Source organism: Ranitomeya variabilis, chromosome 6, assembly GCF_051348905.1.
Source record: "Ranitomeya variabilis isolate aRanVar5 chromosome 6, aRanVar5.hap1, whole genome shotgun sequence".
NCBI classification, from domain to species: Eukaryota; Metazoa; Chordata; class Amphibia; order Anura; family Dendrobatidae; genus Ranitomeya; species Ranitomeya variabilis.
This window is the reverse complement of record NC_135237.1, coordinates 12,023,302-12,038,959: the sequence shown is the minus strand read 5'-3', so window position 1 is coordinate 12,038,959 and position 15,658 is coordinate 12,023,302. Positions and strand designations below refer to the sequence as shown.

The following is a 15,658-nucleotide window of genomic DNA, read 5'->3' as shown; positions in this document are numbered from 1 at the left end:
CAATCCCCCCTCCATCACGACTCATACACATCAGCCCCTCTATACTTCCCTTTCCCTTGTACAGCTCCCATGCACTTCTCACCTTCCTGAAAAACCTCAGCCCATCTTGCCCAAACACACTGCACAAAAAACTTTGTACAATTTCAAAAACTTCTTGCTTTTTATCTTTCTACTCCTACTGACATCTCCCTCAACCCCGGTCCACCATCCCCCAACCTCAACCACTACCCAATCTCATATCAAAACCATACTAACCTTATAATATTATTTGCACTCCCTCATCTCTCTCTTTCAGTTGTGCCCTTTGGAATCCACGGTCTGTATGTATCAAGCTTCCTATCCTGCACAACTACTTTCTGAACAACTATCTGAATCTGTTGGCCCTCACTGAAACCTGGATCCAGGACTCTGACACGGTCTCCCCTGCTGCCATTTCTCATGGTGGCTTACAATTCTCCCAATCTCCAAGACCCACAAACAGACCTGGTGGTGGAGTCGGCATACTCCTGTCCCCACAATGCACTTTCCAGGTCATCCCCCCAGTTCCATCACTCTCATTCCCTTCTTTTGAAGTCCACACCATCAGGGCCTTTCGTCCCCTCTCCCTCAGAGTAGCGGTCATATATCAGCCCCCAGGCTCACCCACCCACATCCTGGACCATTTCTCAGCCTGGTTGCCCCACTTTATCTCTTTAGAACTCCCAACCCTTATCCTGGGAGACTTCAACATCACCACCAATCCTCTGTAATGCTCTACCCCAAGATATTAGGACTATCAACAATTTGCATAGTTTTAAGCGCTCCCTCAAAACACATTTGTTCAGAGCAGCCGATCACGTTCACTAATCAGTCATTTTAGGTTTGTGCGTGTAGCTCATTCACTACTTCCATCTATTCCCTGAAGATGGCTGGACCATCATTGTAAATACACACCTCTACTTTGTATCTCCCCCACCTCATTGAAGATCATAAGCTCTCACGAGCAGGGTCATCTTATTTTGCTTTAATTATTGTATTGTTAACGTTGTTAATTATGACTGTTCTGCTTGAAACTGTAAAGCGCTGCGAAATATGTTGGCGCTATATAAAGATCATTGAGATGGTTCTACTTCATTGGAGTCCAGCTGTGTTTAAACTGATAGGACTTGATTTGTAAAGGCGCACACCTGTTGTCACGATTCATACTGTGACTGTCCATGTCACGGATCCCACCGTGCTACCGCCAATGTCACAGATCGTGGTGACCTTTGGCCAGCACACGACTATCACATGTGCAGGTGGGCTTCTCTTAGTTATCCCTCCACAACTACAACGTGATGAAAACACACACAAAGCTATTGACCTTTCAATTTACCGCAGGGGCTTATTTTAGGTATTCCACTGCTTTACAATTTAACACGAAATGCAGGGATTTATGTATATCCCGCATTAGTTCCACTTGAGAACTTGCAGCTCTCTGGCACCCCCGTGCGCTCAGGTCAGATTAGGTACTGCACCTGGGGTAATTAGACGCCAGAAAGGCTGCCTGGTATGTACTGGCTATTGGGTACGCTGCAGCGAGGGCGATATAACTACTCCCACTCAGGCAGGAACAATAATTATCAATGCCGCCGTCGTTACAACTCCCAAAGGCACAGTACCAGGTATGTTGCCACCAGCTTCGATTAAACGGGTCCAAAGCCAACCCAAATCAGTAGCACAATTCACTTCAGTGGCTTAGGGTACGTTTTAGAGCAAGAGAACGAAACTAGTAATTTAAATATTTTACTCCATAAAAGAACAGGCAGTGTTTATAAAAGGTATATAAAGATGTTATAATATGAGACAATTTAAAGTATGTACAAAGCAATTATAAAATAACATGGATTAAAGAAGATAAAACTCACATGTGCTCAGATCATTTCAGGAAACCATGCTGGTAGGCGGAGCCAAATATCCCAACTCATGAGGTTTGGCAGCAACAGCTCCTCAGGCAAGACTGAAGGTGGGGTTGTCTGCCGGGCTTTATAGTCGCCGGCTGGTGACATCACAAAAAGGCTGGTTTCCCTGGACCCTCCCCTCTCCTCAGACAGATTTCAACAGCAATTCTTATAATTCTCATATCTTCGCTCGAGAATCTGGCAGAGTCCCAACACACACCTCATTCATCTTGTATTAAAATTGGCTCTCTATTGAATCCAAACATGATCTGGCTAGTCCGCTTTGTTTGGGAGAAATTTCTCAGGTTGTGTTGGAGTTAGACTCTAGCAAGAGGCTTCGTTGTGAAGCTCTATTAAATTATTAAATAACATTCCGAATATGCATCCTGTTTTTTTTATCATTGATGGGGCCCGAATTATGCCCTTTTTACTATCTCCCATGTCTACAAAGGAAAGCACGTTTCTTGTGGACAAAGCCAGCTCGGGGCCAATTAACATTCCTGGCTTGGAGGGGCAGAGCAGAGAGGAATAGCTTCACACACACACACAGCAGAAGCAAAGAGAGGAGGCTCAGAGCCCACAGCGTGCATGATAATAGGGAAAATGAAAAATCCTAATCCATTTTATGAATTATCGTGACACCTGTCTATAGAAGACCTCACAGCTCACAGTGCATGTCAGACCAAATGAGAATCATGAGGTCAAAGGAACTGGCCAAGGAGCTCAGAGACAGAATTGTGGCAAGGCACACATCTGGCCAAGGCTACAAAAGAATTTCTGCAGTACTCAAGGTTCCTAAGAGCACAGTGGACTCCATGATCCTTAAATGGAAAAAGTTTGGGACCACCAGAAGTCTTCCTAGACCTGGCCATCCAGCCAAACTGAGCAATCATGGGAGAAGAGCCTTTGTAAGAGGTAAAGAACCCCAAGATCACTATGGCAAACGCTCCACAGATGCAGTAGGGAGAAGGTTGCAGTCAACTATCACTGCAGCCCTCCACCAGTCGGGTCTTTATGGCAGACTGGCCTGACGGAAGCCTCTCCTCAGTGCGAGACATGAAAGCTTGTATAGTTTGCTAAAAAAAAAAACCACACAAAGGACTCCCAGACTATGATAAATAAGATTCTCTGGTCTAATGAGACGAAGATAGAACTTTATGGTGATAATTCTAAGCGGTATGTGTGGAGAAAACTAGGCACTGCTCACCTGCCCAATACAATCCCAACAGTAAAACATGGTGGTGGCAGCATCATGCTATGGGGGTGTTTTTCAGCTGCAGGGACACGACAACTGGTTGCAATTGAAGGAAATATGAATGTGGCCAAGTATAGAAATATATTTGATGAAAACATCTTCTAGAGTGCTCTGGACCTCAGGCAAGGCCTAAAGTTCAATTTCCAACAAGACAATGACCCTAAGCACACAGCTAAAATAACAATGGAGTGGCTTCAGAACAACTCTGTGACCATTCTTGACTGGCCCAGCCAGAGCCCTGACCTAAACCAGAGCATCTCTGGAGAGACCTGAAAATGGCGCCCACCAACGTTCACCATCCAACCTGACGGAACTGGAGAGGATCTGCAAGGAAGAATGGCCAAGGATCCCCAAATCCAGGTGTGAAAATCTTGTTGCATTATTCCCAAGAAGACTCATGGCTGTACTAGCTCAAAAGGTGCTTCTACCCAATACTGAGAAAAGGGGCTGAATACTTATGGCCATGTGAGATTTCAGTTTTTCTTTTTTAATAAGCAAAAATGTCTACATTTCTGTTTTTTCAGACAAGATGGGGAGCAGAGTATACATTAAAAAGAAAAAAGTGAACTTTTTTGAATTTACCATTTGGCTGTAATGAAAGAGTGAAAAATGTCAAGGGGTCTGAATACTTTCAGTACCCACTGTACATAATAAAAGAGACTATGTAAGATATATATATATATATGTGTGTGTGTGTGGCTATATACATGTGGAGACACGGGGATCGGTGGGTGCCCGGGTCCGCTAGCTGGAAGCACATGAACCAGGGATCATCCCACTGCACGCCAGCTCTCACCTTTAACGTGAGCATAATGCTAATCAGACAAAACTCACAGATAACACGTAGAACAGTCCCAGCAAAATACCCCAAGATGGTGCACATTACAGTCTCACCCTTCCGCTGACTCGCCTGTATAATAGCACCTGTTACTTCAGAGCTTCCATGATCGACTACTCCATCTGTGGCACACACACATAGAGGAGGTAGCGACAAGCTTAGGAAGATGACAGTTCATTGAGGTACAAGGCCAGTTGACCTGAGAGTCACAACCTCGCTTCTCCGAACATTTCCATGGAGGCAGGCGACCGGCAGGTCCCAATCCTGGCTTTCTCCAAACGTATCCACGGATTTGCGATGGTCAATGGAGCAGATCTGTTTTCTTCCAGCTGGGACCAAAGTCCCCTAAGCCAACATCCTGTAGAATAATGAATTTGTGTCCCTCGTGATTGAGCCATGATGTATTTCTCACAGTGCTGTAGAATCCCCTGGATGTTTGGATGTCTTGGCATAATCTCTGGCTGGCTCTCAGTCTCTCTATAGAGGTATGAAACCTCTTTTTATACTTAACAAGTGTCCTTCATTCAGTATTGACATAAAGGGTAAGAATGGAGATGAGATCAAGTAGCATTACTTGATCATTAATCTATTTGCATAGTTTTTCCTGCTCTGCTTTAGAAGTCACCAAACTATCTGGCCTACACAATGCATAATTACCATATCAGTAAACATCACTACTCATCAAGGATAAAAGCACAATGTTATATGAAATTTCAATATTACAGACTTACACAAGCAAAGGTCTGTCTTATTGACCAACACAAATTCAAAAGTCAACATAGTCTATTCTTCTTGGTTTGCTAAAAACAGTCATCTGGTTAATGAAGATACAATGCTGTGTTTCCACAATGATTACCTAACAAGGTATGAAGTGACACGTAGGTAAATAAAGGTAAAATTATTTTTATTGACATATTACTTAAAATAACAAATCTTTAAAAAAACAGGGTGATGGAAATAAATGGACCTCCAAACAAAAATAGGGGGTGACCCAAAGACCCAGATGGCAGTATGTTTTTTTGAAATTTTTATATATATAATGTTGCTATACTGAAAGTAATATCCCTGTTAGAAAGAAAGGACTAACAATATGGATGGACGTGAAAAAGTCTCTTTAAAAACCATAAGGCAGTCTTATATCTAATTTAAGGGTATATATAGAACAAGCAACCAAATATATATATACAAACCAATGCCCTCACATCATGAAATAAACATGGCTTTGTTAGCAGTGATAATAAGTTTCATAGTGACCAAACAGTGTGAATAGTATCCACTCCTAGGCAGAGTAAGGAAATAAGTACGATGTAATTCAAAAGTAATTCAAAAGGGTGGTCACTAGATGGCAGTGCAATACCACAGAAAGAATGGCTAATGCAAAGGCATGCAGAGAGAAAGATATATTCACAAAGCCGTTAAGTATTTACCTGACGATGAGTGGAACAAGTAGCAATGAAGGTGGGAAGGCGGGTCACCTCCTAAGCCCGACGAGCGCCGTTTAGCCTTTCGGATTCTTCAATCAAGAGGGGCGTACTTATTTCCTTACTCTGCCTAGGAGTGGATACTATTCACACGGTTGGGTCACTATGAAACTTATTATCACTGCTAACAAAGCCATGTTTATTTCATGATGTGAGGGCATTGGTTTATATATATATATATATATATATATATATATATATATATATATATATATATATTTGGTTGCTTGTTCTATATATACACCCTTAAATTAGATATAAGACTGCCTTATGGTTTTTAAAGAGACTTTTTCACGTCCATCCATATTGTTAGTCCTTTCTTTCTAACAGGGATATTACTTTCAGTATAGCAACATTATATATATAAAAATTTCTAAAAAACATACTGCCATCTATGTCACCCCCTATTTTTGTTTGGAGGTCCATTTATTTCCATCACCCTGTTTTTTAAAGATTTGTTATTTTAAGTAATATGTCAATAAAAATAATTTTACCTTTATTTACCTACGTGTCACTTCATACCTTGTTAGGTAATCTATGTCAGCATTCATGATCGAAGTGCTAATTCTTTGCCTATAAAAACTCCTTTGTTTTCGGATTATGGGATTAATGTGTTTCCACAATATATATATCTATCTCGTTAGATTTGTTGCCATTGAAGGAGGGGGGCATAGACACATTTCTTGCACAGGGGCACCAAGGTGTCAGTGTCTGTCCCTGGTCTTGTGACTACTAAGATGTGATTTATATGCAAAACATTTCCCACATTCTGAACATGAATATGGCTTCTCTCTTATATGAATTTTCTCATGACAATCAAGATATGATTTACGTGCAAAACATTTCCCACATTCTGAACATGAATATGGCTTCTCTCCTGTATGAATTCTCTTATGTCTATGAAGTGCTGATTTACATGGAAAACATTTCCCACATTCTGAACATGAATATGGCTTCTCTCTTGTATGAATTTTCTCATGACAATTAAGCTGTGATTTATGTGCAAAACATTTCCCACATTCTGAACATGAATATGGCTTCTCTTCTGTATGAATTCTCTTATGTCTATGAAGTTCTGATTTACATGGAAAAGATTTCCCACATTCTGAACATGAATATGGCTTCTCTCCTGTATGAATTTTCTCATGTTTACTAAGATGTGATTTATGTGCAAAACATTTCCCACATACTGAACATGAATATGGCTTCTCTCCTGTATGAATTTTCTCATGACAATCAAGATGTGATTTATGTGCAAAACATTTCCCACATTCTGAACATGAATATGGCTTCTCTCCTGTATGAATTCTCTTATGTCTATGAAGTGCTGATTTACATGGAAAACATTTCCCACATTCTGAACATGAAAAAGGCTTCTCTCCTGTATGAATTCTCTTATGTTTATGAAGTGCTGATTTACATGGAAAACATTTCCCACATTCTGAACATGAAAATGGCTTCTCTCCTGTATGAATTTTCTCATGACTATTAAGATGTGATTTATAAGCAAAGTATTTCCCACATTCTGAACATGAATATGGCTTCTCTACTGTATGAATAATTTTCACGTGACCATTAAGCTGTGATTTACTTGCAAAACATTTCCCACATTCTGAACATGAAAATGGCTTCTCTCCGGTATGAATTTTCTCATGACTATTAAGATGTGATTTACGTGCAAAACATTTCCCACATTCTGAACATGAATATGGCTTCTCTCCTGTATGATGCATTTGATGTTTAATTAGAGTGTTGTTTCCAGTAAAACATTTCCCACATTCTGAACATGAATATGGCTTCTCTCCTGTATGAATTTTCTCGTGATATTTAAGATATGGTTTATGTGCAAAACATTTCCCACATTCTGAACATGAAAATGGCTTCTCTCCGGTATGAATTTTCTCATGACTATCAAGATGTGATTTATGTGCAAAACTTTTCCCACATTCTGAACATGAATATGGCTTCTCTCCTGTATGATGCATTTGATGTTTAATTAGAGCGTGGTTTTGAGTAAAACATTTCCCACATTCTGAACATGAATATGGCTTCTCTCCTGTGTGATGTCTTTGATGTTTAATTAGAGCATTTTTTTGAGTAAAACATTTCCCACATTCTGAACATGAATATGGCTTTTCTCCTGTATGAATTCTCTTGTGCTTAATAAGGTCCGCATTACATACAAAACATTTCCCACATTCTGAACATGAAAATGGCTTCTCTCCTGTGTGAAGACGTTGATGTCGAACAAGATTTACTTTATGAGAAAAACACTTGCCACATTCTGAACATGAATATGGCTTCTCTCCTGTATGAATTCTCTTGTGCTTAATAAGGTCCGCATTACATACAAAACATTTCCCACATTCTGAACATGAAAATGGCTTCTCTCCTGTGTGAAGACTTTGATGTCGAACAAGAGTTACTTTATGAGAAAAACACTTCCCACATTCTGAACATGAATATGGCTTCTCTCCTGTATGATGTCTTTGATGTTTAATTAGAGTGTTGTTTTCAGTAAAACATTTCCCACATTCTGAACATGAATACGGCTTCTCTCCTGTATGAATTCTCTTGTGCTGATTAAGCTCCGCATTACATACAAAACATTTCCCACATTCTGAACATAAAAATGGTTTCTGTCCTGTGTGAAGGATTTGATGTCGAACAAGAGAATCTTTACGAGAAAAACACTTCCCACATTCTGAACATGAATATGGCTTCTCTACTGTGTGAATTCTTGTGTGATTACTAAGAAGTGATAAACGTGAAAAACATTTCCCACATTCTGAACATGAATATGGCTTCTTCCTTGTAGGAGGGCTTTTATCTTCAGCATTTCTTCTGCGACTTTCCTTTTGTTTAACTATCTGTGATGGAGTAGGAGATATTTCTTCATTAAAATCATGAGATGATCGATCTCTGCTGTGAATGGCTGAGGAAATATCAGAGATATCAGCATGCTGTTTAAATGCATCTTGTGTGATACTACAATTCTCTGCTTTAAATTCTAAAGATATTAGATGTCCCTTGGAGCTCCCGGTACAGTCATCTGCCAAAAATAAAACGCATGTTATTTTTGAAAACTATAACCTTAAATATATCTAAATGTAACAAATATTGAAAAAAATCCCATACAAATTGCAGAGTAAGCAGCAAAATTATTACTAATTGCCTAAAGTGTCATTTACTTGGGGGTGAAGACAGAATAATCAATTCTACTAATGTTCATTATTGTTCAGTGTGGAATCCTGCTACTCGTTGTACTGCTGAGTGAAACAGTTGTCGTGTGTCAGTAGATCTGCTCCATTGGGCCAGAATTACTGTGGGCGCTGAGAGTCAGGAGACGTATAATGCAGTGTATGTGCGCACACTGCGGACTGATTAACCCTTTAGTGTCAGAGCCAATTTGATACTTAATGACCAAGCCAATTTTTACAATTCTGTCCACTGTCACTTTGAGGTTATAGCTCTGGAACGCTTTAACGTATCCCACTGATTCTGTTTTATCGTGGCATTTTGTACTTCATGTTAGTGGTAAAATTTATTCGATAACTTTCACTTTTTTATTAAAACAAAACGGAAATTTGGAGAAAACCTAGAAAACTTTTAAATTTCAAAACTTAACTTTTGTACCCTTAAATCAGAGTGGTGTCAGACAAAATAGTTAATAAATAACATTTCCCACATGTCTACTTTACATCACCACAATTCTGTAAAGATATTTTTTTTTGTTAGGACGTTGTAAGGGTTTAAAGTTGACCAGCGATTTCTCATTTTTCCAATTTACAAAACCATTTTTTTTATTTAGGGACCACCTCACATTTCAAGTCAGTTTGGGGAGTCAATACAACAGAAAATACCCAAAAGAGACACCATTCTAAAAACTGCACCCCTCAAGGTGAGTAAAAACACATTCAAGAAGTTATAAACACTAAAAGTCACAAAGGCGCTTATTAACACGTGTGCCTAGTAGGAACAGCAGCAGGCAACCAGCCAGTAAGGTGTGTGAGACTGTCAAAAGGTAATAAACATGTAAAAAAGAGAGAGGTTGCCGCGCTGAAGGCACTTACAATTTTGCAGTGTAGTCCTATGTAGAAAATGTCCACATGTGACAGCAAACTCTTCTCCACTGTTCAGTGGTGTTTAGCAAATGGGAGCGTCCTCCCCGTAATTGCAGTCCCCGGAAAATGCCCGCCGCTCTTCCTCAACCCACCTTGAGGAAGAGGGACGGTTCCCTCGAAACGCGTCGGGATTGGCCCTTGCACACGTCCGTCAGTTACGGACAGGTGACGTCACTAACACACCACGCCCCCCGCTAACCCCGCTACGCTACAGCGGCGCCATCGGCCGTGGTTACCGCTGACACACAGCGGCGGGCATTTTCCGGGGACTGCAATTACGGGGAGGACGCTCCCATTTGCTAAACACCACTGAACAGTGGAGAAGAGTTTGCTGTCACATGTGGACATTTTCTACATAGGACTACACTGCAAAATTGTAAGTGCCTTCAGCGCGGCAACCTCTCTCTTTTTTACATTCAAGAAGTTTGTGAACCCTTTAGGTGCTTCACGAGAACGAAAGAAATGTGGACAGAAAAAAAATGAACATTTTACTTTTTTCACAAATTTTTTTACAGTGGAACCAATTTTTTCTATTTTCACAAGGGTAAGAAGAGAAAATGGACCACAAAATTTGTTGTGCGATTTCTCCTGAGAACGCTGACACCCCGCTTGTGGGGAAAAGATACTGTGTGGGCTCATGGCAGGACTCAGAATGGAGGGAGCACCGTTTGACTTTTTGAACAAAAAATTGGCTGGAATCAATGGTGGCACTATGTTGTATTTGGAGACCCCCTAATGTACCTAAACAGTGGAAACCCCCCAATTCTAACTCTTAGCCCAACCCACTTTAGCACAACCCTAATAGAAAAATGGAAATATATTTTTTTTATTTAATTATTTTTCCCTACATAAGGGGGTGATAAATTTACTTTTTTATTTTGATCACTGTGATAGGGCCTATCACAGTGATCAAATTGAACCAATAGAAAAATTCTACTGTTGTCAGGTGCCTGCCGGCAGATCTTGGCGGGAGCTCTGCACATGCGCCCGCCATTTTCTTCCAGGAAGACGACACAGGCAGTCCGGGGACAATCAGGGGGGATGCAGGGACTCCGGAGGTACCGGGGGGAGGGGGATGGGAATCGGAGGGGGACCCTATTTCTTTTTTTTTTTGTGGTTGCCATTATACCATTAATAATGGCAACTGCAACACTGGGTTTGGTAAAAAAAAAACAACCCGAATCATGTTCTCAGAGAAATTCAGACTCTGGGGGGCGCTATACTCTTATTCCTCAGCTTCGTTAAAAAGCGGCGCTGTGGTTTAAGTACCCTTACAGCTGCTGTTAAAAGCCGTATCGGTTGTTAAGGGCTTTATGTGCATTGTGCAGTGCACACTGCTGCCATTTACTGGCTGATGTGCATATGAACATATATTCAGTCTCCCTCCCCAGAAGATGCCATAGAAACAGTGGGAGATGCTTTCACGCTCAGTGCGGACACTTTCTGTAAGGTGGTACAACCTAGTTCTGCCCTGTCTAGTCCAGGGAGCGGTGGGAAGCACTATACTACCAGAATCTACTCCAGTCGATGCTGTGGGGACATCTTTCTCCATATAGTCACCTCTACAAAGGCGTGAAGCTTCTTACAATGGAGAGAGATAAATCTGACCCAGTGCACCCCTCCTTGCACTGTGGTTACAGCCTGATGAAGAAGTCAGTGGAGTTTCAAATGTATATAAGAAAAAAAGCGTATAATTTATTGAGTCTGCTGGATCATTACAGTGGATTTTCACCAACAGGTCAGAGGAACCACTTTATATTTCTCTTAGCATTTATATTGGCTTATCCTTAGTAAAAGACATCAATATCAGATGACTGGGGATCCAACACTCAGCACCACCATCAATTTCCTATTACCAGCTCTGGCAGCATCCATATTTAAACAGTATACAGCGTGTAACAGCACAGCTCTGCAACTTTCTATCTACAATTCTAAAAGGTTTGTTTCATAACATGTCTCACCATGCATCACTAAATAATCACCATCCCCACAGTGAGGCATGGTGGGGGAAGCATGTGCTCTGGATCTTATCTTCTGCAGCTGGGGTTTTAGTCAAGCTGGAGGGAAACATGACAGTAAAAACGAGAGAGTTCCAGCATTCACTTGTTAATGTGGAATTAAAACATGACTTTTAATTGGAAATATTAAAAATTAAAGAAAAAAAATCAAAAATTGAAGGAAGAAGGGGAGGTAGACATAGGAAGAGGGGTATAGTATAAAAGTACGTGGGTTACTCGTTTCAAGCTAAAACACTTTTAGGGTATGTGCACACGTTGCGGATTTCCTGCGGATCTGCAGCATTTTTTTATCGTGCAGAAACGCTGCAGATCTGCAAGTGATTTACAGTACAATGTAAATCAATTGGAAAAAAAAATTCTGTGCTAATGGTGCAGAAAATTCCATGCGGAAACGCTGCGGATTAAAAGAAGGAGCATGTCAATTCTTTTTTGCGGATCTGCAGCGTTTTTGTACCCATTCCATTATAGAAATTCGCAGGGGTAAAAAGCCCAAGAAATCCACACAAAATCCGCAGTAAATCTGCAAAAAATCCGTACAAAAAACGCATCAAATCCGCACCTGCGTTTTCTGCCAAGACATGCAGAATCCGCACGAAAAATTCCTGAGGGTAATCTGCAACGTGGGCACATAGCCTAAGTCCTGACAATAAAGGTGTCCGAATGAGATGCATATATAGCAAACAGGAAAAGGAAAGGACAAATGGAACATGTGGTGCAATTAGACAGACAGTACAGACCAAAAGTTTGGACACACCTTCTTATTTAAAGATTTTTCTGTATTTTGAGGACTATGAAAATTGTAAATTCACACTGAAGGCATCAATACTATTAACACATGTGGAATTATATACTTAACAAAAAAGTGTGAAACAACTGAAAATATGTCATATTCCAGGATCTGCAAAGTAGCCACCTTTTGCTTTGATGACTGCTTTGCACACTCTTGGCATTCTCTTGATGAGCTTCAAGAGGTAGTCACCGGGAATGGTCTTCACTTCACAGGTGTGCCCTGTCAGGTTTAATAAGTGGGATTTCTTGCCTTATAAATGGGGTTGGGACCATCAGTTGTGTTGAGCAGAAGTCTGGTGGATACACAGCTGATAGTCCTACTGAACAGACTGTTAGAATTTGTATTATGGCAAGAAAAAAGCAGCAAGAAAAATACAGAAAAATCTTTAAATGAGAAGGTGTGTCCAAACTTTTGGTCTGTACTGTATATTGTCTTCCAAATTATTATATATGATTTCCATCAGTCTGTATAAAGGGCTGTACTCAGAGGAGAAAACTCCATTGAACAGAGAAAAAGGGGTGGTGGGATGGGGCGGACAATGCATGTAGGATACTATACCCGAACAGTAGATGCAGTGGAAAAATGTCTGAAGTGCATAATGTTCATAACTGAATTAGCGACGATATGGCCCCAATGGAAAAATGTCAAAAATATCTCAAGAAACTGTATTTACAAGAAAACCCATATATCATAAGGTAAAAATAAAATCACAATGTTTGGTTATTGTCTGTACAGGGCTTTTATTTGTGTCCAAATGAAGGGGCTGTCCAGGGATTACGCAAGAAATGAAAGACTTAACATGCAGGGAAGCCCATTAACCATCTCCTAATGATTAAAGGGAACCTGTCACCCCCAAAATCAAAGATGAGCTATGCCCACTGTCATCAGGGGCTTATCTACAGCATTCTGTAATGCATTCTGTAATGCTGTAGATAAGCCCCGATGTATCCTGAAAGATGAGAAAAACAGGTTAGATTATACTCACCCAGGGGTGGTCCCGGTCTGGTTCGGGTCCAATGGGCGTCGCGGTCCGGTCCGGGGCCTCCCATTTCTTACAATGACGTCCTCTTCTTGTCTTCTTGCTGCGGCTCCGGCGCAGGCGTACTTTATCTCCCTGTTAAGGGCAGAGCAAAGTACAGCAGTGCGCAGGTGCCGGGCCTCTCTGACCTTTTCCGGCACCTGCGCACTGCAGTACTTTGCTCTGCCCTCAACAGGGAGATAAAGTACGCCTGCGCCGGAGCAAGAAGACAAGAAGAGGATGTCATCATAAGAAGATAGGAGGCCCCGGATCAGACCGCGATGCCCATCGGACCAGAACGCAGCGGGACCGCCCCTGGGTGAGTATAATCTAACCTCTTTTTCTCATGTTTCAGGGTACATTGGGGGCTTATCTACAGCATTAAAGAATGCATTACACAATGCTGGAGATAAGCCCCTGATGGCGGTGGGTGACAGGTTCACTTTAACACCAACCAAAGAGACAAATCTCATTAGGTGAGAAGCTCGCGGTAACATCATACGGATGTTAATGATTACGGCACTATTAGTGGCATTGGTCATAAGCCAGATTAGAATTGATGGCAATATTCATTAAGTACATAGAAACAGCAGTGCCGCAATAATAGGAATGTCACCAGATTATATACGGGAGGATTGGGTCTCAACTGCTGTAGCAAGTTTATTTCATGGGTCTTGCTGTAGATCAGTCATGTATAATAAAGCATTAGATGTAATACATTTGTAAAAAATAATATGTAGACTTAAGGTTCCGGCGCTTTAGATGTAGCACCAGGAGAAGCAGCTCCCACACCGACAAGAATCCTACTGACAAATCTGCAGACATCCACCTCCCCAACACAAGAGAAAGACCACCGGCCCCCACATGATCTATAAAGGCCAGTCACTAGAATCCCGGACCATTTCTGAGACCTGGAGGGCGCACGTGTGCACCTAGAGCCAGGAGGGGCTGCTCTTCCCACAGAAAAACCCAAAAAGGTACAATCTGATGAGCGGCACATGGAAGACCCTTCAAGATTGATAACAATAGACTATAACAAACGCCCCCCCCCCCTTCATGAAGAAGCGGTAACGCGAAAAGGCGCTCGTCGGGCGCAGGACACTAACACGATCTTACTCTTATGCTGCATCACTTTTCAGCCTCTTGAGCCAGGTAAAACTGATCATTTCTTTCATCAGCTCTATTACATCTTTTTCTGTTTTTGAATCCTCTATTTCCCTATGCATTGCACTTCACTCTATACTTGCCTGCCACCATTGGCCCTTCTTGCAATCACAGTCTATAGGACATTTTTTATGGTATAATACAGATAGTAATTCGCTCGATTTCCCACGTTTTTTGAGCTGTTTTCAGTAATATTTAAATTGAATTTAATGTCTGTGGTGACAAGTTAGGCTCTCCTTGGTTTTTGTTTTCCTTTTGTGTAATGGACAGAAGGGAAATCTGAGACGCTCTGACATCCACCCCCTCTCTGAGTATATCCATATAACCTCCCTTCAGGGAACACTTCCCAACAGACATATTACTAGAAAACTGCCATCATTTTGTGTCACATCCTGACTTTTTTCTGGAGGTCCTACATTTTTTCCATCTCCCTGTCTTTCTTATACTATATAAGTTGTTTTAAACATTACGTTAAATAAAAAATTCTTTTATTCACTACTTTGTGTGTCACTTCATACCTTTTTAGGTAAATTTTGGTAATTATATATAACAAACTGGCGGCTGACATGGCAAGTAGCATTATGCCAGACATCCAAAAGACCCTGGAACAGGCTATGAAGAAGGCCTTTCAGCATTTTCAAGAAGAATTAAGCAAAACATAAATGACAGATAGAGGAGCCGAAGCAGAGGGTCTCACAACTGGAGGGTGATAACATACAGCTCTCCTTGCAGATGAAAAAGACAACTGCAGAAACAAAATGCGTGTCTGAGAAGGTCGAAGATCTGGAAAACAGGTCAAGGCGCAGAAACCTAAGGCTAGTAGGGCTCTCTGAGTCGGTCCCTGCAGCTGAACTTCAAAGACTTTGCAAAAGAGACCTACCAATGGCCCTGGGAATTAATCACGGTTGTAGGGTTGAAAGGGCTCACAGAGTTGGGCCAGTTCTACGATCTCACAACCAAGGATCTGGTGACCGGACATTAAGACCACATCAAGTAATCATGAAATTTCCTACAACGGTGTGTACTTGTAATAATTATAGGGGATAACTCA

General features: G+C 41.2%; 1 protein-coding gene across 6 annotated transcripts in view; it reads right to left on the bottom strand.

Annotated features, from left to right (window-relative positions):
- Nucleotides 1–15,658, bottom strand: part of LOC143781301 (uncharacterized) — a 618,193-nt gene that overhangs the window by 362,754 nt on the left and 239,781 nt on the right. For 5 of the 6 annotated variants that reach the window (XM_077267827.1, XM_077267831.1, XM_077267828.1 and 2 more), the window contains one exon: nucleotides 5,994–8,545. The exons of the other annotated variant lie outside the window; for it this stretch is intronic. In XM_077267827.1, coding sequence (XP_077123942.1) covers nucleotides 6,198–8,545 — 2,348 coding nt within the window. In that variant the 3' untranslated portion in view covers nucleotides 5,994–6,197. Of the gene's footprint in view, nucleotides 1–5,993; nucleotides 8,546–15,658 lie in introns of those variants that run through there. 6 annotated transcript variants of the gene reach the window in all.